The sequence below is a fragment of the Lacerta agilis genome, chromosome 5, assembly GCF_009819535.1.
Source record: "Lacerta agilis isolate rLacAgi1 chromosome 5, rLacAgi1.pri, whole genome shotgun sequence".
Taxonomy (NCBI): domain Eukaryota; kingdom Metazoa; phylum Chordata; class Lepidosauria; order Squamata; family Lacertidae; genus Lacerta; species Lacerta agilis.
The window spans coordinates 26,882,866-26,909,824 of NC_046316.1; the positions used below are offsets into that span (position 1 = coordinate 26,882,866).

Sequence of the window (26,959 nt, forward strand, 5' to 3'; positions counted from 1 at the left end):
TCCTCCCAAGGGAGCCCAAAAATGAAGCTCCTTGCATCATTTCGTGGCTCATGCTGGTACTTCTCCCAAAGATGAGATCACTCCTAATTCTGCCTTGCAATTGCTGTCTTGTCCCACCCAGTAATTGTCCTTAATGCTGATGTGCTGCAAAGGAGGTGGAAAGGGACCTCTCAGCCCTCTGAATACTCTATCATCCCTAAAAGCATTTTTAATGCTTGAGACTATTTCCTTGTATGCAAAACAACCAATAAACCCGGCCACCCTTTTGCATAGGTTGTGCAAGCCTCTGCCCATTTGCTAACTAGCATCTATTATTTATTGTTCAAGGTTCCGGAAAGCAATTCTTGCAGTCTGTTGTCGACACAACAGTCATGTCACAATCTCTGCAGTTGTCTTATCCCCCTCCATCCTCACCCCAAGAGATTACACACACACACCCCATGATGCTAACCCTGCTGCTTGTGTCCACACTTTCCCTGAGCTACAGTTGAGGCGTGATCAAGTCTTGGCAAGGGTATGTGTTTGTATGTGCAGCTTAGTGGAGAATGGGGCAGGTTCTGCTGTGTCCACATTACTGTTCACTGTGGCTCCACTGCTGTTTTCTCCCCAAGCCCATGTACACACAACATTGGCAGCGATCCATTTCTATCCTGTGGTTTCTTAAGAAATGCTGCTGTTTGATGCATCTTCCCTCTAACCAGTTTCCATCCAATTAGAAAATGTTAAGTCACACGCACTTCTCGGTTAAGCTGAGGTGCGAACATTTAAGACAGCTGTTGCACATGCTCAGATGGCAGCTTCGTGACTGGGAGTTGGACAGTTGCAGGCGCGTGGTAACGAAACAGGTAAAACACATCAGGTGGAGACATGGAAATACAACCTAAAACACAGCAGGACAGAACGACTTCACTGTGTTTCAGCCATTAATATTGTTACAGCAGTTGGGCACCACCACCACTCTCTCCCGAGCCATAGCAAGATTCCGGGGGGGGGGTTTCCAGGCACTAGTCCAGGCTCTGTGCTCCTTTGGAGAATTGAAGACGCGGTAGAGATTGTCATAGCTTTAAGAAATAGGATTTATTTACATATTTACACCTTCAGTCTGCATGGAGGGGTGTGTGTGTCTCCAGATCTACGGCAAGGTCATTTCAAGAGGGGCTTGTTCCCCCCTGGAGTCAAAGTGAAGGATGCATAGATTGTTGTGAAATACATAATGATTTGCATGTTTTGCCATCTCCATAGCTGGGAGACACCATGGACCAGAAGCTCAAAACGTTTGCTCTTCATCTCCTTTTGTGCTCCACCAGTGACTTCCTCTGTGGTCATTGGGGTCTGCTCTGCTCCTCCTCTGTCTAACGGCTTCCCTCCGTCCATCTCTCCCCTTGCTGCTTTCCCTCCTAGCCACTCTGAGCCAGAGTGAAGAGGTGCAATTTTTTATTTATTTCCCTGGTCCTGGACCCTTGGCAGGGTGGGGTGGTCAACCCCTAGATACACCGGGCATACTAGAAAAAGTGAGAGAGTGCAAGACAAATATAGGCTAACAGCATGCTCTTCTGCTTGAGAAGGTGAATGATGAAAGAAGCATGCACAGCACAGGAGAGTCAGCAACAGTGTGGTTTTTTTCAATGAATCCGGGGACATTTTTCAATTTCAATGGATTTTGTATGGGGACTGATTTGTAAATCCGGGGACTGTCCCCGAGAAACGGGGACATCTGGTAACCTTAAAGTATAGAGTGTATTGGAAACAGAAGCAAAACAGTCTGATGCACGCATGCAAACACCAGGGGAAGTGTGCGTATTCAAACTGGCAAAGAACATGAGGAAAGTGTGCATATTTGCATATGAGGGAAGCATGCTTGGGCATGCAAGTGCTTTCCTTAAAGTAATTGATCCAAGATCCAAGACAGATTAACATTAAGAAGGGGCGGAAGGGGAAGCATAAAGGAGATTAAATTTCCGGAAGCCGTGTGGCAGAAGGAAAGTGTTAATGGGCTACTGACTCACTGTAAAGAATGCTGAAATCCACAAAAGAACTCTGAGCAGGTTTCTCCACACCCCTCTCTTACAGCTGGACAATTGCAAGGAGGACATCCCATCATCCCTGACCCATATAGCAATGCTGACTGGAATTGATGCGAGTCCAATAATATATTGTGAGCCACAGGTTCCTATTCCCACCCTAAACGGCTATGGGCTTGCTGTGTGTTCGCTGTTCTTTGCATTTCCATTTAATCTGCGTGGTCCAAATGATGTTTCCTTCAAACAATGCCATCTCAATGCGCTCTCCCACTTGTAAATTCAGATTTACCCGATATGGGAATAATTTGATAAATTGAGGAAAATAAGGCTCCAAATTGCTCCACTCAGGGTCGGAGGTAATTGGTTTTGCTGTTTTGTGGGGTGGTGGGTGGATCAGTCATCCTTTTCTGCTACTTCCCTTTCCATGCCGACAACTTCCCCCTCTCCCTGCTGTGGTTGTAACTATTTCTGGTGTGTCCCTGAGCAAAGGACCACCCCTCCACCTTCGGATCCCTCAGATTTGCCAGAACCAGAACACTGCACAAGAAAACCATGCTAAAAATTTCTATACCAGATATACTGGGTAGCATCCAAAAAGTGTACTCTCAGAATTTACAATTGCTTTCATCTCTTTTTCAGTCTCCCAGTAGCTGCTCAAAATTCACAGTTGCCTGAATGTGTGCTTTTGCACATTTCTAGAGCTGAGATTTTTTAAAAAAATAAAAATAAAAAATATAAACAAGGGGTGTGTGCGTATGCAGCTATCTGTGCTTCTCAGTTGGCACTTAATTGGCATAATTGAATCAACAAATTAGAAGGCAGGGATAAACACAAAAGGGAACACTCACTGGTATGAGCAGGAAAGACCAAAATTGCTCCTCACATAAAAATTCTAATGTGTGCAGGTGTGGATTACTCTGCCTAATTCAAGTGGGGGAAACATGGATTAACAGCTAAATAATGCCCAAATGTGGACAAGCCCTATCTTTGATCTATGTTGACCAGAGGCAGATGAAAACTGATGTGGATAAAGAATTTACTACCATAGTGCAGATTTATTTATTTATTTATTTGGTGAAATGTAGCATCCAGATTATAGATAGATGTCAACTGTCCAGGAAGGAAATAATTTAGGAGCAACTTGGTTTGTAGAAACCAGTAGCATGGAGATTTTTTTTTAAAAAAGTAGCCCTATTCAGATTATCAATGTTTAGAGTGGTGGTGCTGAGAGTGGGAAGCTGGGGTTACGACCTTGTCTGTCCTTGCCATTGACTTCTAGATGCTCATCTGATTTTCTGTACAGAACTGCTGCATGAACAGCACATCAGATCTGTGCAATGTGCAGATCTGGTCGTCAGGGCAATGCAAACAGATCCTCTCTATGTGCATTCGTTGGTCATCTAAATGGGAAGAGTAACACCAGCTGCAAGAGACGCCTGGAAAGCTATCCACCCTACATCTAAAGCATACCCACAGCATAAGGAGAAGTAATCCCATGAACCTCTTTGAAGATGTGAAATTACTGGGTTAAAAGTCTCGGCCTCATTCATTGTACGAAGCAGCACACAGAAGCTAATAAATAGCAAACAATGATTCCCATTCCTCCCAACACCAAATAGAATAATGTGCCTATGGTGGTAATTGTGGGGTTTGATATGAGCAGGACTAGTAGGAAGGAAAACTCATTTGAGGTGTCAAAGGAAGAACCTTAACAAGATTTTAAATTTTAAGATCTTATGGCAGCCCGAGCCTTTGCCAATTTGCTTCCCTCCAACTGTTCTGATCTCCAACATTCATCAGTCCCAGGCAATCCCCAACTCATGGGAATTGCAGATCAAAACAGCTGGAGGACACCACGGGGTTAGGGAAGGCTGAGTTAAGGGGATATTCTGCACATGGTAAAACACAAAAGCTTTTAGTGAAATACTGAAGGTTATAACATCTCAGAACTTTAGATCACAGTAGAAAAGAACTAGGCTGATAAAAAGTTTGGGAGGGTGCTTTTTTAAAGACAACAACAGCAAGGACAAAACCTACAGGACAGTTTCATGCCCTACTGGTCACATACTAAGATGCTCATGGTGATGACCTACCATGGTGATCATGAAAAGAATGAAATAATTTCCTAGATGTAGCTGAGACTTTGCAGCAGTTTGTGAATTATGTTTCCTAAACCTGGTTGCCAACTAACCACAAAGGCCCGCTTCTGTGCCTTTAACCCTGGCCTGATTTGCAGAAATCAGTGGCAGCTGAAGCTTTTCACGACCGTGGAGCTAAACATTTGTTCCTTTATATCTGCAAAATCTCCACACTGCACTTCATTGCTCATAGTGATCTCAGGGCAGTTTCCAACACCGGAAATTATGTTCAACCTAAAAGAACAATAGAGTGAAATACCTGGACTAACGGTTAACAAAATGCAGTCAAAATACAGGGGGCAGGGGAACCTTAAAAACATTGGAGAGTGGGAAGTAATTCCCCTCAAGGGGGAAGACATTTTTGGTGGCTAACAGAAGCCCATCTGAGTTGCTGCCATCTGTGTCTCCAGGGGCTCCACAACAAGGGAGGGTAGCTTCTCCTGTGTCACTGGTCCAAGATGGCTGGTATGGGAGCAGGTGTTCTGAAAAATATGCATTATCACTTGCTAATGTCTGCGGAGCAAACCTCTGTTGCAGGGATAGCTAGAATATTTCTGCTTTCGGTTATGCAAATAATAAATAGAGATGTAGACATCTGGGCTTACCACAGTTTCTGTTCAAAGTACACACACTGTGTTGGTCCAGTTTCAGTTCCCCAGGGCTGGCTTAGGTCGAATTACTTGGGGTAGGCAGAATAGTCCTGGTTCCCCTCTCTTTTGTGATCACCAACTTGGCTACCTCATTTAGAACTGGTGGCGTAGGCAGCATGATGCCTTCCAGATTTTGTCAGACTACGATTCTCATCCTGCAAATTGAGCGCCGTTCATTGGATCAGGCTGTAGTAAATGTTGTATTGTAATGAGGCTGTAGCTATGCACAGACACGTCCCAAGTGATTTGAAGCGATTGCAACAAGATGGCCACATTTACCACAGTGTGAACAATCCTAATTCTGGTGTGGCTGTTGTCAGCTACGAGGAGGATACGGCATTCATTAGAAGACAAGGCTATCAATGGCTGCTAGCCTTGTTGGCTGTTTTCTATGTCCACACTTGGAGGCAGAAGTGCTTCTGAATACCGTTTTCTGGAAACTGAAGGAGGACAGAGGCTTCTTGTTCTCTGGTTCTGCTGGCAGCCTTCCCATAGGCATCTGGCTGGCCACTGTGAGAACATGATGCTGGGCTAGGCCTGACCCTACAGGCTGCTCTTAACATGGTTTTCATGTGCTACAATTATGCATTAAATATTGAAATTGTTTGTTCCTGGCACGTAGAGGATACGATGGTTTCAACGGCAGGACTGTCCATTTTTGTTAAACGGGCCTTGTTCCAGCAGTGATAAGAAAACCATGGCTTTCTATGAAAAGGAAATAACAGTATTTCCAATGCACAAGCTGAGATGGAAGCGTGCAAATAAGCTTGTGGACATAGGGCCAAAATAGTATATTATTTTTGTGTGTGGTTTTAATGATCATAAGGTTATATAGATAACCGTTTTTACAAAACTTCTGTGCTTTTCAGACTTTATCATGCTTGATGCCACCGTTGTTCCCATTTTACAGATGGGCATCTGCGGTAGCAGTATTTCTCCAAGGCTGTTTCCTCTGAGTGGCCGAGCTAGTGGGCAGGTTCTCAACTCAGCTTGGTTATCTTTCAAAATCAAATTGAGATGGCTTAAATAGAAGGTAGAATCCGTCAATGTGCGTTTTTCGTCATGCAGCGGGAAGCTAACCTTTCTGTTCTTCTTTTGGGCAGCTGCTGCAGGCCCCCTGTCTTGGGAGAAAGAGTGTGCAGATGGTCCGGAAACATGGTGTCGGGACTTCCCAACGGCACTGAAGTGCGGGACTTTGGACCACTGTCATCGCACTTTGGCGGTCAGCACCCCTGTGGTGAGTCTATGTGACGGCAGAGTATGTACTCCCTGCCCACCTCCAACATTCATGACCTTCAATGCAAGGGTTAATCTGAGCAGGGGATCGCAGGATTCATCCAAGAAACATGCAGTGTGAATGAATAACAAATTGAAGTGCTCTGAACAATTAGGAAGAACTTCCTGACAGTAAGAGCTGTTCGACAGTGGAATTTGCTGCCACGGGAGTGTGGTAGAGTCTCCTTCTTTGGAGGTCTTTAAGCGGAGGTTTGACAGCCATCTGTCAGGAATGCTTTGATGGTGTTTCCTGCTTGGGAGGGGGCTGGACTGGATGGCCCTTGTGGTCTCTTCCAACTCTATGATTCCATGAACAAACACAGAGAACATTTTACCTGCCACTGAGTAATGAAGTTGCCACCTGCCCAGAAAACACACACACACACACACACACACACACACACACACACACACACCCAGTGGCTACAAAAGAAATAAACAAGCCTGCTTAGCTGCCCTCCCTATTTAGTTGTTTTAGATGAATAAGCTTTTCTGCAGGCTTCTGTCCTCAGACACGTTCAAAACCACTTGCCTCCACTCCTGGGGCCTCCAGCCCTGCTCCAACACACGTTCCTGTATTATGGGCTACAAACCTGCTTTTCTTATAAATGAAAGGTGACATTCTTAGGGTTCCAGATGCTGCATCCCATTGCAGTTGCAGAATACCAACCAGCTAGCCTCTTAAACACACAGTGTCTAAAACCGAAACGGCTATGAAAACCATATTAGGTTCCCACCCCCTAACTTTATTTTTTGAATGGATTTGGAAATGCCAGCTTAATGAAGGATTTTTAGACGGCATCGACTGCTCAGTTAGCTGGCCTTGCTCCACTTCCTTTCTTTCACCAGGGGAACTGAGGCCAGAACTGCACGTTACATTAAATACATTTCCAACTCCATAAACAGCAACCACCCTGCTCTTAATATACGTGCCAACTTACCCAATTGCCTGTGTCATGGATTGTACATTCCTCCCCTGCCCTTTCTACCTGCACCAGCCACTGCATAATATAGGGCACAGAGAAATGCACAACGCCTTTGTGTCAGGACAGGGGTAAGCTGGACAAGCGCAGACTGGGAAAGTGTTTGGTGGGGACTTCAACACTTTTAACGTAAAGTGTGGTTCTGTCCTTGGAGTGCCAGCTTGGCCCTGCAACTGTGGGTGCCCAGGGCTGTGGGTGCCATGAAGTGTGCATGGCCCTGGCACTGAAATTGGTGCGTGCGCGGCCTCTTCATGGGGAATTTTGTGGGTGCTCGGGTACCCAGGGAATTAGCACCTATGCCTCAAACCCTTATTTATCTGCACCATACAGCTCAGGAGGGAAAGCGCATGTGTTGCCTGTATAAGTGTCTAGGTACATTCCCTTGCATGCACCTTTGGGTCAGTGGCTATATAGCTGCTGTCAGACAGAGCAGGCTGGGCAAGGTAAAGCAATGGTCTGCCTTGATTAAATCCTGAACCAGCTGTATAGAAAGAGGTCATCTCAAATTGAAGTCCTGCTGATTTCAGTGGGAACGAAGCTCAACTTACCTAGGTTGCGTACACACCATACATGCAAAGCACACAAACACCTGAATCCTGGGAACTATAGTTGGTCCAGGGCACTGGGAATTGTAGCTCTGTGAGGACTAAACTAGTTTCATGGATTTCATGTGCTTCAAATATATGGCGAAGAAGAGTTTGGATTTGATATCCCACTTTATTACTACCCTAAGGAGTCTCAAAGCGGCTACCGATCTCCTTTCCCTTTCTCCCCCACAACAAACACTCTGTGAGGTGAGTGAGGCTGAGAGACTTCAAAGAAGTGTGACTAGCCCAAGGTCACCCAACAGCTGCATGTGGAAGAGCGGGGATGTGAACCCGGTTCACCAGATTACGAGTCCACCACTCTTAACCACTACACCACACTGGCTCAGTGTTGTGCTCTTCCGATGGTTTCCGTGGGACCATCTCCCCCTCCTCCCCACTGCAGGCAACTCGGGGGTTCTCCTGACCCCTAGAGCCGATTTGGGGCAGGGCAGGACAAGGGGAAGCCCCATGCCGCACTAGCTGGAATCCTTGAGCTGGGTTCTGCCAATGGAATTGGGATAATTGAATCCAACTCACGATGTGTATGCAGCCTAAGGCCAACCCAAGGTTGTCATAATCCATGTGCTGATATGCATTGCGCTCTTCACTATTTCTTTCTTCTCTTTCTCAGAAAAGTCTCAAGTGTGGTATGTGCAAGCTCGTTACAGTAATGATGGCGAAGATCATGCAAGACAATTCCACGGATGTAAGTATTCCGGAGAGGATTCTAGGATTTCTACCCTTCATTTGGTGAACAACTGAGAACACAGAATTCTCTCTCTCTCAAGCCCCCCCCCCACCCCTGCTCTGCCACAAATAGCCTGGTCTGTTATGCCTTTGACTAATTCTCAAAAATCAGTAGGTGTGGACAGACACATTATTGTCTATCATTGCCTTCCAATAATAAACCCTAGTGGTGGGGGGTGGCTCAGAAGCTGGCAACCCTAGGCATAAATTGAAAGTATTTTATATGTGTTGCAATTTCTGTTTGACTGTATGAGCCCATCGTGTCATAACGTATCATTATTATATTCTTCTTGTTGTTTTTGTTACTATTAATTGTTAGTTGCTTGTTGCCCAGAGTTCTCCAAGCAGTTTACAGCACTGTTAAAAACAAAAATAAATATATTACACCATAAAAACAAAACAAAAGCAACCCCCATGTGGTCACAGGAAGCATTGGCAGCTAATAACAAAACAATATCACCTCAGTCTATTGAAATCTAATGTGGAAAAGTAACTCTGCACCTGGCACCAAAGATGTGTCAACAAAGGTTGACATGTGTCTCTCGCCAGGGGGGGGCGCATTCCACGGAATGGGTGCCACCAATGAAAAGACCCTTCTCTTGTCACCACCCTCCAAGCTTTCCTCAGAGGGGGGACTTGAAGAAGGGCCTCAGACAAAGATCTAAGGGTCCAGGTAGGTTCATACCAGAAGCAGCATTCTGGAAAGATATTGGAGCCCTGAGCCCTGAGCCCTGAAGAGCTTTATCAGTCCAAACCTGCATTTTGAATTAAGCTCAGAAACATACAGGTAGGCCACATAACTGAAACAAAATTTGCGTCTTATTATCTGTTGCTCTCAAACCTGTCAACAACTGGGAAGCTGCATTCTGCACTAATTGAAGTTTCTGAACTGTTTTCAAAGGCAGCCCCACATAAATAGCATTGCAATCGTTCATGTGGGGGAATAGCATTAAGCGAGGGAAGGCTTGCCTTTTGAATTACCCTGAAAAGACCTTTGAAATCTGAAAGTCAAACTAGCCACGATAGCTTTGCTCTGCTTTTGCAGTCAGGGGCAATAATGCGTCTGCATACCATTTGCTGTAAACAAATTGTATTGTTGTGCTCTGGTCCTGCTTGCAGATTTTCCCACAGGCATCTGCGTAGCCTCTGTGAGATCAGGATGCTGAACAATGTGGGCCATTGGCCTTGTTCAGTAGGCTCTCCTTATTTTATAAAATGCTCTCGGCTAAGATGGTACCCTCTCTGCGCTACAGGACATGTGGAGACTTCATTCAAAGTGTGACTCCCCACCCCTTTCCATAAATTTCTGCAGCCCTTCCAGAAAATATTGCAGCTTGGTACAAAACCATATCATAATGCTCCCTTTCTTTCTTTCTTTCTTTCTTCTATTTATTTTCCTCAGGAAAGAATCAGTCAATTTTTGGAGAAGGGTTGCCAGTATCTCCCTTTCCAGGATTGGTCAGTTAAATGCAAGAAGATGGTGGACACAGGAGTTATAATTCTGGTACAACTTGGAAAACAAGTGCAGGTAAATAGACTGAGATATTGTTGGTACTGACACTTTCAACCACGACTTATACGGACCAGATCCAAGCCAGTCACACTGCGTGGGATCCTTTCTGAGGATGGATCTATGATATGAATAATGTTGGTTTTATTTATATTAGGTTTCATAGGCTAGCTTTTTAGTTTCATCCTTGTTTAACTCAAAACATAGCGATATTCTTTTTTTACACTGGTTCTGAAAGTAGCTACTTTTATACCAGACTCATGTTTTTTATTTCTTTTCTTCTTTATCTGAGAGTCAACCATTTTGAACAGAAAGAAATCTTAATTACCCGGTAAAAGCAGAGACCTGTTGAATTGTAAATATTTTCCACCACCCACTCAATATAATAGGAAGTTATTACAGAGTTCAATATTGCCTCTAATTATTATAGGCTGGAGCCAAGACTCCACCCTTTAGCTTGTTTTTGTGGTTAGTTTCATAAGAACATAAGATTATGATCTCAGCAGATTTATTTTCAATTCCTTTCCTAATGAACCCCAGCATGGAATTTTGCCTTTTTCATGGGCACCACACACTGGGTCAACAGATTCATTGAGCAATCTATTATTGACCCAAAGTTCTTGTTGCGGGTCTGCCATTGCCAGTTCAGAACCCCTGAGCGTATACCTGTATGTGAAATTCAGATAGTTTTGCTCCAACGTGCATCATTTTACACATATTTACATTGAATTGCATTTGCCATTACAATGCCCATCCACTCAGTTTGCAGAGGTCCTTTTACAATCCTTTTGCTTTAATAACCCTGAACAGTTTGGCATCACCAAACTTGGCCACCTCACTGCTTGCTCCTAATTCAAGATAATTTATAAACAAGTTTGTTTTCCTAAATTGTTGCGTGTTTGCCAGTTCATCAATAAACAGCCTCTTGTTGTAGCCCTACATAGTGAGGAACCCTGTATTGTATTAAGCCAGTGCATTTTGGAGGTTAAACAAATAGGTGCCAATACATTATTACTATTACTATTAAAAACTGTATGCCACCCTATGCCCGCAGGTCTCTGAGTGGTTCACAACATAAAATCCTAATATAAAAACCACATAATAATTATAATTATACAGCCAAACATACATTGATAAAAGTGCTGTGGGTGCCAAAGCCAAAATGGCTGCCATAGGCAGGAAAAAAGTGTTGGTACTTCATATCTGTGAGTGCTGTCACAAAAAAGGCCCTGTATTAAATAAATAAGAAGCTAACAAGTACAAACTTTCCTATGAGTGACTCTGTAGGCTACTTTTGTATTCTGCAAGACAGACCTAAGGGAACACACACACACACACACACACACACACACACACACACACACACACACAGTGTTTTCAAGTGTTTTTATTTATTTTCCTCCACTTTAAGGGCTGACAATGTTATTTCTCTCTCTGTTGCTCTTTTTAGGATAGGCCTGAAATAGTATGCGGTGCCTTCAGGCTATGCAGTCATTTGGTGCCCTCGGAAGGAGCCCTGAAGTTCCAGAAGCCATTCAGTTCTAATGGAATGCCTGATACGACGGATTTCCCCGAAATGTTGGCTCCCTTTATAGCTAACGTGCCCCTTCTCCTCTATCCTCAGGATGAGCCCCAAACTGAGTTTCTGGTAAGGAACTCAGCTTGGATGGAGTTGTCTCCCTTTGCTCAAAAAGCCACACACATGAAAGCCAGGAACAATTTCTCTCCAAAGACCATGAGACACCCTACCAACTTCAGCTAGAGTGGGCTGAATGCCGTTTTGATTCACAGAGCTTGCTTCTTGCATTGGCTGTGTACACATGTAATCTTCAAAGCACATTCTTCCCTCAAAACATACTGGGCAGTGTAGTTTATGCCTCACAGGATTAAAATGCCCACCAACCTGTAACAAACCACAGGGCCCAGAATTCTCGGGGGGGGGGGGGGAATTTGTTTTGAAAGTCCTTCAGGCTCTACTGCCAAATGTGTAACCTTCAAAGGGCTTGCAATGTGCGTAGGCCTCACTTGCGCCATCTATTCATCCATTCTTAGTGAGAGGACAAGTGGCTTGAAGGAAGCCTGTTTACATTGGCACATTATTTTATTGATTTGACTGAGTTTTTATAAGGCACCCATCAATGTAGGTCCTCTGGCCAGCTCACAGAACCAAAGGGAAACATACTGTTCCATTGTTTGGGTGCCACCAGAGAGAAGGCCCTCTCCCCCTGGTTTCCCATGAAAGCTGCTGTGGTAGGAAAAACATAGAAAAACCCCAGGCTGTCTTCTGTGTCCTTCCCATGAAGCCTTGATAATTAAACTGGTTTGCTTAATTGTTGTTTGTTTAAAGACATCTCCCTCAGTCATCCATCCACTGCCTTGTTTTCTGTTTATTGGGTTTGTGTTTTAAGACATTTGTCCTCAGCAGCACCCAGTAGTTGAGGGAAAAAGGCAGAACAGACTGACAATGTGACTGAAGGTTATCAGTAGAGTTTTCTCTAAGAAGCAAAATAATGTTTATTTCTCATTGAGGAAGGAGTAGATGCAAAACATAGTAGGGGTGAGCTGAGTCTGTAATTTTAGCCTTAAAAAGGGCAGTGAGTAATCTGCTGCCCTACCCAACACATTCCTCTCCCTCCATCCTTACAGATCATTGCTTTTGGCTCATTTTGTCCAGCCCAGCTCAGCCACTTCTGGTTGTTGTTTTTTTGTAGCAGGCTGGGAGAAAAATGCCTGAAGTGATGGGCTGCAGGGGAGCTAAAATAGGGAAGGAAAAAAGCTCTTAGCCTTTGCCCTGCTTCTGATGTGAAAATAAGATTTACAGACACATCCTGTTTTGTACACAAACCAGGGCAGATATGTGAGCAACAAACATGGCTGCCTCCACTAGGTCTAGTTTGGCTATAAGCTACATACACACCAGCCTATCTATGAACCAGAATTTCACATCTACCACAGGGGAAGGCAATTGCATTTTGGAAAGAGGTTAAACTGTAGCTGGCTTCATCCTTCATAGGGGATTTTGGCCTGGAAGCAGGGCACAAGTCTGAGATGTCACACTGCTTCTGGGATAGACAACCCTTTTGTGCAGACTTTAGAATGCACTCCAATGACTTTTGCGATCATGCACAGGATTTTGAGGCATGCTCAGAGGGCCATACTGGATGTACCATGAGTTGCATGAATGGTTTTCATGTAGATGGCATTCCCTGGGCTTACGGTAGTTTGAAGTGTTTCAGGTATTTGTGGCCTCTTTTAATCAGGTGAGATCTGTAAGAAAGACCTGTTGTTGTTTTTTAACCTGTTCAGGTATGTTTGGAGATTAGGGTTGCCATATTTCAAAAAGTGAAAATCTGGACACAAGAGTTGAGCTTCTCTGGGCCAAAGTTGTTGAGTTTTTCAGCTATTTTCCTGGATGTTTGTGATTTCCACCCAGACACTGCTTCCGACCGTCTATGTCCGGGAAATCCCAGACGTATGGCAATTCTATTGGTTGCATTTGTTATAATTGATTTTAGTGTTTATACTGCTTTTGTAGGTCACTTTGGGTGGCTTTGGTGAGGAAAGCAATATTAATAATAATAATAATAATAATAATAATACATGGGTAAGCCAGAGCAGCCTCTGAAAGCTTACCCATGTGTTTGTGGGGGTGTGCTAGGGGCGATTGGGGAAGCGGAGAGGAATTTTAACTCTTTACCTCCTTGCCACAGTCTTAACAATCCTTCATTTCTCCCCCTCCAACCTTTTCTTCCCCCCTCCCCAGCAGAAGGAAGAAAATCCTTGCAGAGACTGTCAACAAGTAGTTGATGCAATGAAGGAAGGTTTCAAGAGCAGCTCTTTCCTTGTTCAGTCCTTTGCTTCTTATGCTGAACAATACTGTGAACATCTGGGGTCTGACTTGGTAAATGAGGTAACTGGATTTTATTGCTTCACACTAATGATAAGGAGATATCCATTGTGCCAATAAAGATATATAGAATATGTTTGGCAACAATGATGGGTTTCCTTACCTGACAGCACCACAAAGGGAAGAGGACTTGTTTTTGAGTAGCAGTACCAGTAGAGCCAACTTTTTAACAAAGCTTCTATTTCTTTATGAAGCATTTTTGTAACGTGGTTTAATTTTGCTTAAATGGGTTTTTCTTTAGAAAAAAAGTCAGTGGATAGGCTTCTGAAAAACAGACCTTTTTATATGTTCAGGACCTGTGTCTGTCATCTGGAAATCAAAGGATGGATCTACACAACTATATTTTTTATGTCTTGTTTCAGACGTTGTTCCTCAGCCTGTGGTCACATGTTAAACTTTTCCAAGTACTGTAATAGATTAGTGCGGTGAAAGAAGTGACATTCCGCGCGCGCACACACACACACACACACACACACACACACATATCTGAAGTCACAGAGGAGTAATTGGATACTATTTTTGGCTCTCCAATTCAGGTTAAATTAGAATGCCATTTGAAATCAAACCACCCTCATACACTTGGAGTGGCTAACATGCTGCTGGACTAAACTCTCCACATCCTTGACCACTGAGACCATGCTGCCTAGGGGCACTTGGAGGGCTACAGGTTCCCCATTTCAGCTATCAGTGGTTCACTTCGTTCAACCCAAACTGTGATTTAAAAGTGATATGGAGTTTGTGAAAGAAGAGTTTACCCACCAGGGCTTAGAAATACCTGATAGCTTGTCTAAATCAGGTTGCTGGTTCCTGTGTGAAGGCAGCATTGTATGCATAGGAGCTGCAGCCCAATTTAAGTGAAAACGAGCCACAAGTCGTTTCATATGAGTAAGTTTTCCTTGGTGTGACCAGCAGTAGTTTGAAATAAGTCCTCAGTCACAAGCATAAAAGAAGTCAATCAGAAAATGCCTTGCTGAGCTCTGTAAGGTGAGGTGCTGGGTCTTAGGCAAAAACTGGTCCTGGCAGTACCTCTGTTGTACTGTTTTATCTTTGATCAAGTTTAAAAGGATTGCTCCTATGAGCATTTCAAAATGAAGAGAGGCGTGAGAATTTTGCATGCTCCGGAGAGAGCATGGAGTTCTCCAAGTTGGGTGTGGGTGAAATTAATGGATTGATCTTGTTAGTAATTAATGAAGCTGTTTCTCCCTCCCCCCCCTTCCCTCCACAGTGCAAGAAATATGCCTTTGAGTATTCACATGTTTTTGTCCAATTGCTGACACATCTATTGGTAAGTTGATTGAGGCAGACATTTGCACTCTAGTCTTTTCCAGGCAGATAAGTACCATCACTTCAGGGCCAATTTTTACGACAGCAAAAGCATTGTAATATCTAAATTCAGGCTTGTAAGATATTCTAGACATGTGATTGATCATTATTTGTATAAGGCATTACATACTGACATAGGAAAACAAGTATCAGGAGATCTGGGTAAAATTAACATGCATAGTGGGAACAAGGTTTGAAGTCCAGAGCCTAGTTTGTCAAATGCTGTCCAGGAGTGGGGAGACTAATATGACAGGATGCTCCCCCTTCTGGAGGCCAGATTTGTCCCAGAGGGTTCCAGTTGCTGACCTTTATCCCAAGGCACCAGTGTGACTAGATATTATCATTCAAGCAATGAAGTCATATCCAGAATGGCAAATACTTCATTTCATGTCTTAAGGGAGGGATGCAGTTTGAGAACAGCTCTGCTTTGATTTCTGGGAGTGGGAGACACACACTTTGCCTTTGTGGAAGAATTGCACCTTCTAAGGAAGGTGATTTGATAGCATGAATAGGCCCATGAAAAGCACCTGTTACAGATAAATAGAGTAGTTGGACAAGGAAAGACTACACAGCTAGTTTTGCAACATGATGCTATCAGGTGGGCGAGTTTGTGGATTAGCTAGTTCAGTCTGTAGGATTTATTATCTGAATTCTTTCCTCATGGTTTTAACTACCGGTTTTCTCCCTCCTCCCCGCTTCACAATTTGATTGACTTTTGGCTGATCACAGGAGGAGGTACGTGAGAATGTTTTTCATTCCTAGGTCAACCATTGCTGATAATTTGTGGGTTGAACAATTGAAACCACCTTTGCCCGACAGAAGGGAGTTGGAGGTTGATCACAATGGCAGTTTATATGTATCCTGCTTTTAATGCCAACTGGAGAGAAGTGACACTTATAATTTATAATAATTTATTATTTATACCCCGCCCATCTGGCTGGGTTTCCCCAGCCACTCTTAAGGCTTAAGGCTCCATACACACCTTTTATTCTAGGATCAATAGAGTCCTTGCTTTTTCTACAGAATGCACTCTACATACAATCTAAAACTATTGTAGGATTGCCATATTTCAAGAAGTAAAAATCCAGACACCAAAAGGTTGTTGAGCTTTTTTAAGGAAAGTTTCAAAAACTAGGACATTTTGACGATTTCCCAAAACTCCCTCCGGATGCCAATTCTGTCACTGAAATCCCGAACATGTCTGGGAAAATCTGGACATATGGCAACCCTAAGCTACTGCATATATTATTATTATTATTATTATTATTATTATTATTAGCTCCTGAAAAGCACCTCTTGTGAAACTGGTTTCATTCTGAAAATGAAAGCTCATTGTAGATTTCCATTTGAAAACTGAACTAGTTAGTCCTGACAAGGGTGTGTGTTTATTCACACTTGCCCAATGTTGTTGTGGTTGGGTGTATACCAATATCACAATCACAGTTTCCTTCTTCATTCACCTGTGGCATGTGAAGGCATGGATAACCTTAGCAAAGGGAGGGTTTGTCCAGGTATGATGCGGGATCCCTCCTGCTGTTCCCCTCAAACAACAACCACAACTCTTCTGTAGTTCCATGTTAATTTATGGTAGCAAGAGAAAACAAGATTTGTTCTCCAATGGAACTTTTTTCTCCCCTTTCAGCAATCAAAGAATGTCTGTGGCGCCTTCTGTGACTCTGCAAAACCCGAGCCTTTTCATGCATTACTGCCAGCTAAACACCTTGATGACTTGTCTACAGCATTGGATTCCGTAGAGGTAAGAGCGAAAGAGCCCCCTCCTGCTCTGCCAGGGGACAGGCAGAGGCTGACAGCATTGCAAGAGGGGCAGAGCAGAGTAGCTGCTCAATTTATTTGTGCCTAAAGTCAAATGCAATGAGGATCTGGCGACTCCTGTGTGGCAAACATCAGAGGAATATCAAAGGGGGGGAATGAGTTTTGATATGAATTTTTAGCAGTGTTAACCTGCACATTAACACTAGGGAGACACTGAATTTTGCCAAAAGCAACCTTCATGCAGAATTTTGAAACTCCCTCTGAGGAAAAGCAGAATTGCAATCATTCTTAATAACATTAGTGTACATTTTCCAGGGTCTGCACATCCTTAGCAAAAGAGTTAATGGGTGGCCCCTGTCTGGGAGATCCTTTGCATGGGCATTAAATCATAGAATTGGAAGGGAGCATTAGGCTCATCTAGTCCAACCCCCTGCAATGCATATTCTTATTTACTTCACTGTGACCCGTTTCTCTTTGTGACAACCCACAAAATTTAACAAGCACAATCCAACTTTTAAATTCTATTGATTTCAATGGGAAATATTTAAGCAAATGCTCCCCAGTGAATTCAGGATAATTTATTTAATTTTAGCTGAATTGCGCCTATTATTTTTAAAGTGGTAGTTTGAAAAGTGATGCCTTTTCTGGGGATATATCTGCATGTTTTCCACCTTTTTTTTTGGTACAGTTTTCCCCCATTTGCTGCTGCTTTGGCACAATTTGTTTTCCTTCTGTTTACTGCGTCCTTTTTTGTTCCCAAAGTAATCACATGGAGAATCCTAGCCAACTGGGGATCACTACGTGAATTGGGTGACATCATGAAATTAGGTAGTCAATTATATGTGACATAATTTCGGTGTAAAAAGAATGCCAGTTGAAAATTTGGACAGTTTCTTCTACATGGCTGATCCCAGCCAGATAAGAACATTCCATGAACTGGACAATGTCACTGCGTTATGTAGCCAGTCAGGTTTGGCTTCATGCTGATGTCACAGAAGGCAAATGAAGTCGATTCAGAATGAAGGCATTGCTTCCTAGAATAGGCAGGGGTTTTTTGCACACTTTTCCAAAGTGATCACTAAAAAGGGGTGTTTGCTGCAATCCACAGAAAATGTTATTTTGGCTAAGCTTGAGTTAACAATGTTTTAGTATTCTACTGTTGCTTGTCCTTGAAAGTTGTGCTTGATTTTTTCCCCTTCTTGTTCTTTTCTTTGATCTGGCAGAAAACACCAAATGCCCAAAGCCCTGAGTTTGCATGTGGTTTATGCAAGAAAATAGTAACCATGGCAGAGGGTATGCTGAAGGAGAATGCCACAGAGGTAAGGCTGAGGAAACCTATTGTCATCTATCGGGTGATGGCGGTGGGTTTGGGAGGGGGCTGTCTTTGGAGGTTTCTTTTTCACTTTTGGTTTGGGAGGGGGCTCTCTTTGGAGGTTTTTTATTTTATTTTTGGAGGCCTGCATCACTGCTACTGTGAGGGAAGTTGGGATGTGAGAGCACTGCCTAGTATCGTAGAATCGTATGCTTGAAATGAGACATTCATTCAACTTCTCATAATGAGGAAACCAAGAGTTTAGATTCTGATCTAAACTCTTGGTTTCCTCATTATGAGAAGTTGAATGAATGTCTCATTTCAAACTTATAGGATGCTTTTCATCAGCACTTGATATGGAAATATGGGTGGGTTTGGAGGTGACTAGTTGAAACATTAGAGGGCTGCATAGGAGAGGAACAACTGAAGAAACTGCCTGTCTCAGTTTGTCTCTTATTACCGGAAAGGGAGTTCATGCAGGTGCAGCTTTTCTTATGCCTGCATGAGAAACTGCACCTGTCAAAATGACCTCCTTCTACCCAACACTCAAAAGGATGCCATATCTCCTTTGCTGTGGTCGCCGTGGTTCAGTTACAAAGATCGACAGTAACTTCTCCTCCTGCTTTTCATAGAGGAAAGAAGTAATGGTCACGGACTGGTTCGATGCAGAGGAATGGGGAGGGGAGGAACCAGCTGGGGAACCCCCAAGGGAAGAAGGCTCATAGCTTGGGGATTGGTGGTGGGACGACAATGAGAAGTCAGAGGAAGCAGACGGGGGGGGGGGGGGAGGTGTCAGAAGCTGAAGAGGTAACAGGGCTGAGTGAGCAGGGAGAGTGTGTGGCAGAGAAGTCCAGAATCAGAGATAGAAGCTGAAGCAGGAGGGAGGCCAAGAGGCATGGGGGTCTACGCCTCCTAGTGTGACAAGCTCCCTTCCCACCTGGTATCCCAGAACCCGGAGAGGCATGAAGAGGGAAGAGACGTTAGTTTCACAAAGTCACCATCTCAGATTGCTTGGGGAAAAACCCTGGAGAGGAGAGGACTTGGGCAGTTGTGGGAAGGTGGGGACCTTCAGTCCTCACAACTGTCTCATATGGGCAAGGCCTACTGCTGTGCTCATTAGGCCTGGCACTCCTGTGCAGATCCTTTTTTTTCTGAAGAGAGAGTTAAGTTCACCTGCCCGTTGTGATTTACTGCTGGCTGGCTCACTCCTGCCAGTAATTAACATCTCCTTCCTTATTAACACTAACTACAGAATAAGTTCCACCTTCCTCCTTAAGCATACCTTTCTGCTTTTATGTTTCAGCAAGAAATAGTCCACCAGATGGTGAGAATCTGCTATATACTGCCCCATGAAGTCCTGGACCAGTGCAAAGACTTTGTTGATTCCTATGGAAAGGCTGTTGTCTACATGATCCTGGATGCAACTAAGCCTGAAGCTGTGTGCATCAGGTTTAAATTTTGCCCCCAAGATATCTCTTTGAGCTTTGGTAGGTAATGGCATTTGCTTGTACTGTCATGTTCTGTGGTCTGGGTGGGTGGGGGGATTTAATTGCAATGACCTGCTTGCCTGGTCTTACAACTTGCCGGGTCTTACAAGATTTCTTGTCAGGCCTTCTAACATTCTGGGGTTAGACTAGAGATGTGGCTGCTTGGTCATGTTACGCCAATTATGATGGAATGCTCTTCCCAAAGACACGTGGCTGCCACCTACCTTCAGCCTTTAGGCACCAGGCAAAAAACCATCTTGTTCTCCTGAGCATTCAATGCATGGTGCGTTTCTATCTGCCTTTGCTAGTTTCTGTTTTTATAGTCAGTTTCTCTTTTGTTGTAGTTTATATTGGTTCATTGCTTCTGTGCTTTTAATGGGTGGTTTTAACTTTTGTTAAGAGCTGCATTCAGGAGGCATTCAGTGTAAAAAGAGGAATAAAAATATTGTGTATGTGTGTGTGTATAAAGTAATCTTTCCCAGGTTGCTAACTCCCAAACTTTGTTTCTCCTCAGAGAGGGAAGCTCTGGAAGGATTGAAACCAACCAAACCCAGTGAAGGTGAAGTCTGCCATGTGTGTACACTCATCGTTACATATGTTGATCAAGAGCTGGAAAAGAATCAAACGCAGGAACAGATTGGAAATATGCTTTCTAAGGGTTGCCAGTTGCTGCCAGAAGCTTTGGTGTATCCCGTAAGTATGCCAAATAGCTATTGTGAAAGGGAGATCAAAGTGTTCTAAACAGAGAGAGGAGGCCAAGGAGCTGAAGATCTCTGCCTTGTCTTCCTGCCAAAAGTGGTGGGCATTTTATTGGTTTATCTACATAGCTTTCTCCTGCAAGCCAGAAGAAATATTATCTTCTTTAATTACTTCTAGTTTGAAATGCATCTGAAGCAAATGTTGTCGTCCCCCCCCCTTTTTTTTAGAGTTGCCACCAAATTCTGCTCATGGTAAAAAAAATGAAGCAGATACAGAATTTCCTTCTTGGGCAGAACTTCCAAGTATTTTTTAACATAGTCATAACCAAAGAAAGGTGCCTGTTTAGGAGTTTTGTAGAAATAAAGACTGCTTAGATAAGACTAATGAGGTTCATTAGGGAGTGTTCCGCCTGTCCTGAGACCATGCAAATTCAGCTTAATCAATTAAATCCAGAAAACAAGATTTACACCCAGTTGCACTCTTGGGGGTTGTACCTAGGAGAAAGACTGAGAGACATTTAACTTGTTTTATTACAGTGTGATCAACTTGTGGTGCAATATGAGCCAGCTGCCGTCCGTCTCCTGGTGCAGGTCATGGAGCCAACCTTTGTGTGTGCTGTAAGTCATGTTCTAAAGTAATTGTTCATTCTTGAGCGAGATCTCTGGCAAACAGCTTTGTCCGTAATCCTATGGATACGTTTACCTAAGATATTTTCTCTGACATGCATATATGATTGCACTGTTATTTCCTTTGCAAATAACAAATCCACAAAAATCCCATAAATATCCAGTAGTCTCACTATTCACAAGGAACCTGTAAAACAGGGGTGGGTAACCTGTGGATGGACTCCAGCTCCCATCATCCCTGACCATTGGTCTTGATGATTGCTGGACAGGGCTACACATTGCATCCTTGCTGTGAAACGGGGCAGAAAAGCCCCTTCCCGCCTGTTGGGGGTAATTTGGTGGGTAGGACAACCCCATGTCACGCTTTCTTTCTACCACCCACTTTTTCTCTCTCCCTTCTTGCACAGCAAGCTTCCAGGGGATGGGCTGATCATCCTTGCCAGAAGTCAGATAGCTGGCAGATGGCACTTTTGAAAATCAGTTTGAAGATTAGGGTTGGCTGTGTGTCCTACTTTACAGAAAGGGCAGCACTCTTTTTGAAACGGGTCCTCTTATTTGAATGGCTGCCCAGTCCAAATATTTTTTTAAAAAAGAAAACATTGGAAAGACCTTCAAGGACCTTGAAGCTGCCCTCCTAGTTAGCACCTGGCTAGCAAGACTGAGTAGGCAACACAGGTCACAATGTCCACCACCATAGTGAGACGTCTCATAGTTCTTTTAAAATTATAGTGGTTCCTTCTGAATGTCCACATAAATGAGCATGTGCAAACTTTACACATACCCCTTTTGGTAGTGTGTACCTGGCTACCCTGCTGAGGTCCACAGGCAGCCCTAGAGCTACAGGTTGCCCATCCCTGCTGCAAGGCTACCCTGAGTCTTACCGCCTGCTTTGAGAAGTGGGGAGCAATGTGAAGCTGAAGGAGGCTTTGAGGAACTTAAAAAGGAGCGTGGAGCAGTTAAGGAAGGAGGCAGATTCTGCATAGGTGTAATGGTCCCTTTTTTCCTTTACCCTTTTTTTGCCCCACAGAAAATAGGAGCCTGCCCCTCGTCCCACCTTGTGGGCATGGAAGTCTGTGTCCGGGGCCCTAGCTACTGGTGCAAGAACGCAAAGACTGCAGCTCAGTGCCAAGTAAGTAGGGGGGTGGGGGTGGCAAGAGGGGAATATCAAGCTTTCCAATACAGTGAGATGGAGTTGATAAATAATTGAACACAGTTAAAAATGGAAGCACTCTTTACAGCATACAATTCTGGGAATGTAACCCGATGACCGAAATCGGAGCAGGTGAAATGACTCTATGGAAGGTGATTGTCTTTGAAACGAAAATCCTCTGTGCTACAGAAGATCTAGGTGCATATTAGCGATGTGGAATATAGGATTGGGGGAATATGTTTAAATATTGTGTGCAGTTGTAGTAAGTAGTTGAAACACACAGCTCAGGTCAGATTAAATTAACTCGTTCTGCTTCCAAGTACTTAGAATTTTAACTGTAATGCAACATCTTACGTGTGAATATACTGGCCCTTATGCACCTGTGGCTGTGTATATTGATCTAGCAATCCTGCAGTAGGGATATGCATTTGCCTCCTTACTATGGGGCTGGATGAACACCATTATGCACATCCAGGCATGAAGCTGTATTGGCATTGTCTGTGTGTTCAGAATCTTACGGCATCTGAAGGGCTTCAGGTTCCCGATCCCTGGTGTGAGCTTAGTAGACAGCAAGATGAAGTTCCTCAGTTTTCCTATATAAGCCCATTTTCTTATGAGTTGTGCTATGGATGGAGAATGGCCTTCCTTGAGTCTTCCTCTCTTTTCCCCACAGGCCACTGAATACTGCAAGCGCCATATATGGAACTAGAGGAAGTCTTGCCAGTGGAAGAATGTTGGCTGTGGTTTTACTGAATGCACCCTGGAATTTGGCGAGGTGGGAAATGGTGAAATGTCTAAACACTGGCAGAACCACACCTTCCTTTCACACTTCTGCAGTGCGGCTGTCCGTTGGGTGGCTATACTGCTGAAAAAGAAAAAAGCAGGGGGAATGTTTCCTTTGCTTGTGATGCTCTGAATTACCATACATTTAGTTTTACTTTTAGATCCATGGTGGGGAAGTGAGATGGGTAGGGAAGAAAAAGGCTGTGGTGGGATTTTATTTGAATAGCTTGAGAATTTCGGTAAGACTCTTGTTTTAAAATGGATAAATTGTGTTACGATCATTGCAAAACTGGCTGCTTAAGTTGGCATTTTCAGATTTTCAATACCTTCCTTGTCTAGATAGCCTTTTAAGGTACAACTATACTATACATTTAAACTGTTTTAATATTTCATTGCTTTTCTTCAAGGGTTGCTGGGAACAGCCAATCACACTGTTGGGGCACTTAGGCCACTGTCTATTCTGGCAGCAGCACTGTTTCAAACAAATATATTTGAGACTCTTTTTACCTGGAGATGCTTAGAATTTTATTTAAGACAGGTTAACTGGCACAATAATTTTAATTATATGGAGGGATTTCAGCTCTCTTAAATTTCTGGTGTCAACAGAAATAAAGTCTCAAGAAAAGGGGCTATATCTATTGGTTCATGTTAAGTATGGGTAGTTATTGTGTCCTTGTACTTTTACATGTAGAACTTAAACTTGGTTTCAGTTCATCCTTTCCTACTTGGGAGACACACATGCACCTAACCCTGTTCTGGCTGAATGCAGCAGCTAGGGTCCTCAAAGGGATATGTATCACAATCAGCAAGAAAGGCCAATTAAATTGTTAAGTAGGTACAGGACACAAAACAATTTGCATGATCAGAGGTTTGCTTACTCCCTTGCTGGATTGGTGTAGTTAGGTAGACTGAATTTTAGACTAATTAGCACATAAATCCATGGCTGTTACTTACCAATAGGTGGGGTTGAGTGCTGAGCTATGAACAAAGGAACAAGTAATTTTAATTGTGTTTTCTCTGTACTTCAGGAGTAGCGGCAAGTGCTCAGGATAATATAGAACAGGCAGCATTAAGCAATAGCCCCTTTGCTCTGCACCTCAATATGGCATTTATCAGAATGTGTCCAAATATCAATTCCAAAGCCATTGACTCTAGTTGTAGCTTGCAATTAGAGCAACATCTGAGAGCACTAATTACCCTTGAAAGCCATGCAGATGCCATATTTGTTGGTAAGCAAAAGAGAAAATTTAACAGGTACGGTGATGCAGAGGTGAATTGTTGTTGTTGTTGTTTTTGCAAGCCACAATTCCCATGTCTACATAGCTGTTACAAGTAATGAAGCTCCAGTGTTCCATACTTACCTGTGTGTGAACCTGTTCAATATACATGATGAGAAATTATCCAGTTATTCCAAAAGGACATTATAATGAGCATTTTACCAATGCTTCTGTAGTTAAGAAACATTAAACAATTCTTACAAATTTGACACTGACTCTTGGTTTTTGTTAAGCGCAAAGTGACCTGTTGTAAACCTGAATAATAAAAAGCAGAATGATGTTAAAGGTTAGCTTAATGGGCACAGTTTATTCAAACTGCAGACCTTTCACTGTGTGTGTATTGCATCGTACACACACTTCTGAATAAGAAACACTTAGCATTTTCCTTCTTGATAGTTTTATGGAGAGAGAATGTACATGCTGGTATATAGATGAGCACAATGACCACTCTGCTTCCTCATTCCCTACAGCAGTGTGTACTTAACCCAAACAAGCACCGAACCTTGTGCCCAAGCTGGGAGAGAAAGATCAAACACAGATTAACTAAATTCATGGATTATGTATTTCTGGTTCCTTTGACAGACCATTCCAAAAACGCTCAACACTTTACTGTTTGAAAACAAAAGAAGAAAGGAGTACACACAAAACACTCTACGTTCAGAACCTCAATTAATATCACTCTTGTTTCTTTTGATGCTGCAGTGTTTTGGTAGCCCAGCAAAATGAAGAAATGGCTTCAGTTTCTCCCCACCCCCTGCTTTCTGGAAAGGTGAAAACACAGATAAATGCCAAACAGATTTATGGAGCTTCATGAAGGTTATCACACAATTTGCTCTGTGCGAGTTGATGGTCATAGCATCTTAGCTGCAGCTGATTAGCAGCCATCTTCTCCCATCATCACAATCCCCACCACTAGCCTGATGGTGCAAGAATGTAATTGGTGCAACCCAGGACCTGTTGGGAGAGCCTGGTCATCTCCACCGATGGGGCATCATGGCACACCGTGGTTATTGCGATTCTAGCCTTAAGTCTGTGCCGCAGGGCCTCCCCATTGCTCTTTTTAACACTTTATATTTAAAAAATAAAATTTAAAAAGTTATGAGTTTAATGATGTGAGTGCCCGGTAGAAGCAAACAGTCCTGAGAACCTTCACCCCTGGGGTTAGGCTTCCCAAGGCTGCCCTAACAGTTAGCTGTCTTGGTCAGGTTTCTTCTGGAACAGGTGGCGGCCAGGCACAAGTGACCGAGGCCTCTGGATTTTCTTCTGCCCCTCTTGTCCCTTGGTCAGTGTTCTCCTCTGGCGGCGGCAGCAGTCTACGTGGGGCCAGGCTTCCTCGGAGCGCTACACCAGCGATGCCACTTCTAGTCATAACTCTGTGATTTCCAGTGGGCTCTCCATGATCACTTCCCTCATTTTGTGCATAGGGGTGGATTTGGCGGACTCGGTGCGGGCATTCTTCTCACAGAACGCCCCACCGTCGGCAGTCAGTGTCTCCAAGGAGCGGCCCAGCACCTTCTGGTCATCCTCGGGAAGACTGTTGAGGTCAGAGGTTAGCAGAGTACCTGTACTCCCGTGGACCACGTGGATTCCATCAGGTCCCTTGAGCTCAATGGGCTGCTTGTGTCGGAAGCGGAGGCTCCCTTGGCTTGGACTCCTTTGCTCGTCCTCGTCGTCCAAGTCATTCTGGATCAGCTGGAACAAAACCCAAGTTGAAATCAACACACCATAGTACTCCCCATTGCTTAGGCAGCGCTGTTTTCAGCTGCAGTTACATTCCCTTCCTGATCTAATCTGGGAACAAGATAAAGGTCCTCCCCCTCTCAACCTAAAGACCCTAATTAAATCTAGAATTTGGTTACCCCACTCAAAATTCCTACATTTGTCACACTCAAGCAGTTGGGTGACCTAGCTGATTCCAATGGAAGGAACTGACATGCACCAAAATGCACACGGAACATCATTCTCCATTGAAATGACTGGAGAAGCTGTTTCATATACTGGAGCTCTCACTCCTCAGAAGAGTCCACTGGTTTAGGGCTTTAAGTCTTCATTGCTTGGGGGGGGTGTGCACTGGGGGAGGAACCAGATGTTGCCTTTGGAAATTTATTTTCTTGTCTTGTTTGATGTATAGGTCTCTTTAGATCTTTCCTAAGTTAAAGGTAAAGGGACCCCTGAGCATTAGGTCCAGTCACGGACAACTCTGGGGTTGCGGAGCTCATCTCACTTTACTGGCCGAGGGAGCCGGCGTACAGCTTCCAGGTCATGTGGCCAGCATGACTAAGCCACTTCTGGCGCAATGGAACACCAAAACCAAAGCAGCGCACGGAAACACTGTTTACCTTCCCGCTGGAGCGGTACCTATTTATCTACTTGCACTTTGACGTGCTTTCGAACTGCTAGGTTGGCAGGAGCTGGGACCGAGCAACGGGAGCTCACCCCGTCGCAAGGATTCAAACCACCAACCTTCTGATTGGCAAGCCCTAGGCTCTGTGGTTTAACTCACAGCGCCACCCGTGTCCCCATTAGATCCTTCCTACAAAGAGCTTAATATAGGCTCTGAATAAAATGCATTCATTATATACAACTTGAGACATTTTGGATTGGTTCTTGCACAGTCACGTCTTAAAATCCTAATAAGGCAAAGATGCCAGTTTCTGCACAGTGAGATGTCACAGAGTAGATTGAAAGGATGGTATATCATTCTGTCTCCA

At 43.8% G+C, this 26,959-nt stretch overlaps 2 protein-coding genes across 4 annotated transcripts in view; one reads left to right on the forward strand and one right to left on the reverse strand.

Annotated features, from left to right (window-relative positions):
• Window positions 1-24,457, forward strand: part of LOC117046733 (prosaposin-like) — a 40,503-nt gene extending 16,046 nt beyond the window's left edge. Inside the window, exons 2-15 of one of the 3 annotated variants that reach the window (XM_033149074.1) lie at window positions 5,913-6,046; window positions 8,286-8,360; window positions 9,804-9,929; window positions 11,362-11,559; window positions 13,678-13,821; window positions 15,044-15,103; window positions 15,871-15,876; window positions 16,784-16,897; window positions 18,138-18,233; window positions 19,530-19,713; window positions 20,228-20,406; window positions 20,949-21,029; window positions 22,066-22,167; window positions 22,862-24,457. In XM_033149074.1, coding sequence (XP_033004965.1) covers window positions 5,913-6,046; window positions 8,286-8,360; window positions 9,804-9,929; window positions 11,362-11,559; window positions 13,678-13,821; window positions 15,044-15,103; window positions 15,871-15,876; window positions 16,784-16,897; window positions 18,138-18,233; window positions 19,530-19,713; window positions 20,228-20,406; window positions 20,949-21,029; window positions 22,066-22,167; window positions 22,862-22,897 — 1,535 coding nt within the window. In that variant the 3' untranslated portion in view covers window positions 22,898-24,457. Of the gene's footprint in view, window positions 1-5,912; window positions 6,047-8,285; window positions 8,361-9,803; window positions 9,930-11,361; window positions 11,560-13,674; window positions 13,822-15,043; window positions 15,104-15,870; window positions 15,877-16,783; window positions 16,898-18,137; window positions 18,234-19,529; window positions 19,714-20,227; window positions 20,407-20,948; window positions 21,030-22,065; window positions 22,168-22,861 lie in introns of all 3 variants that reach the window. The other 2 variants (XM_033149073.1, XM_033149075.1) reach the window with 2 other exon arrangements.
• Window positions 24,458-24,528: 71 nt separating this feature from the next.
• CDH23 (cadherin related 23) overlaps window positions 24,529-26,959 on the reverse strand; it is a 364,543-nt gene continuing 362,112 nt past the window's right edge. Inside the window, 1 exon segment of the mRNA XM_033149078.1 lies at window positions 24,529-25,940. Coding sequence (XP_033004969.1) covers window positions 25,614-25,940 — 327 coding nt within the window. The 3' untranslated portion in view covers window positions 24,529-25,613.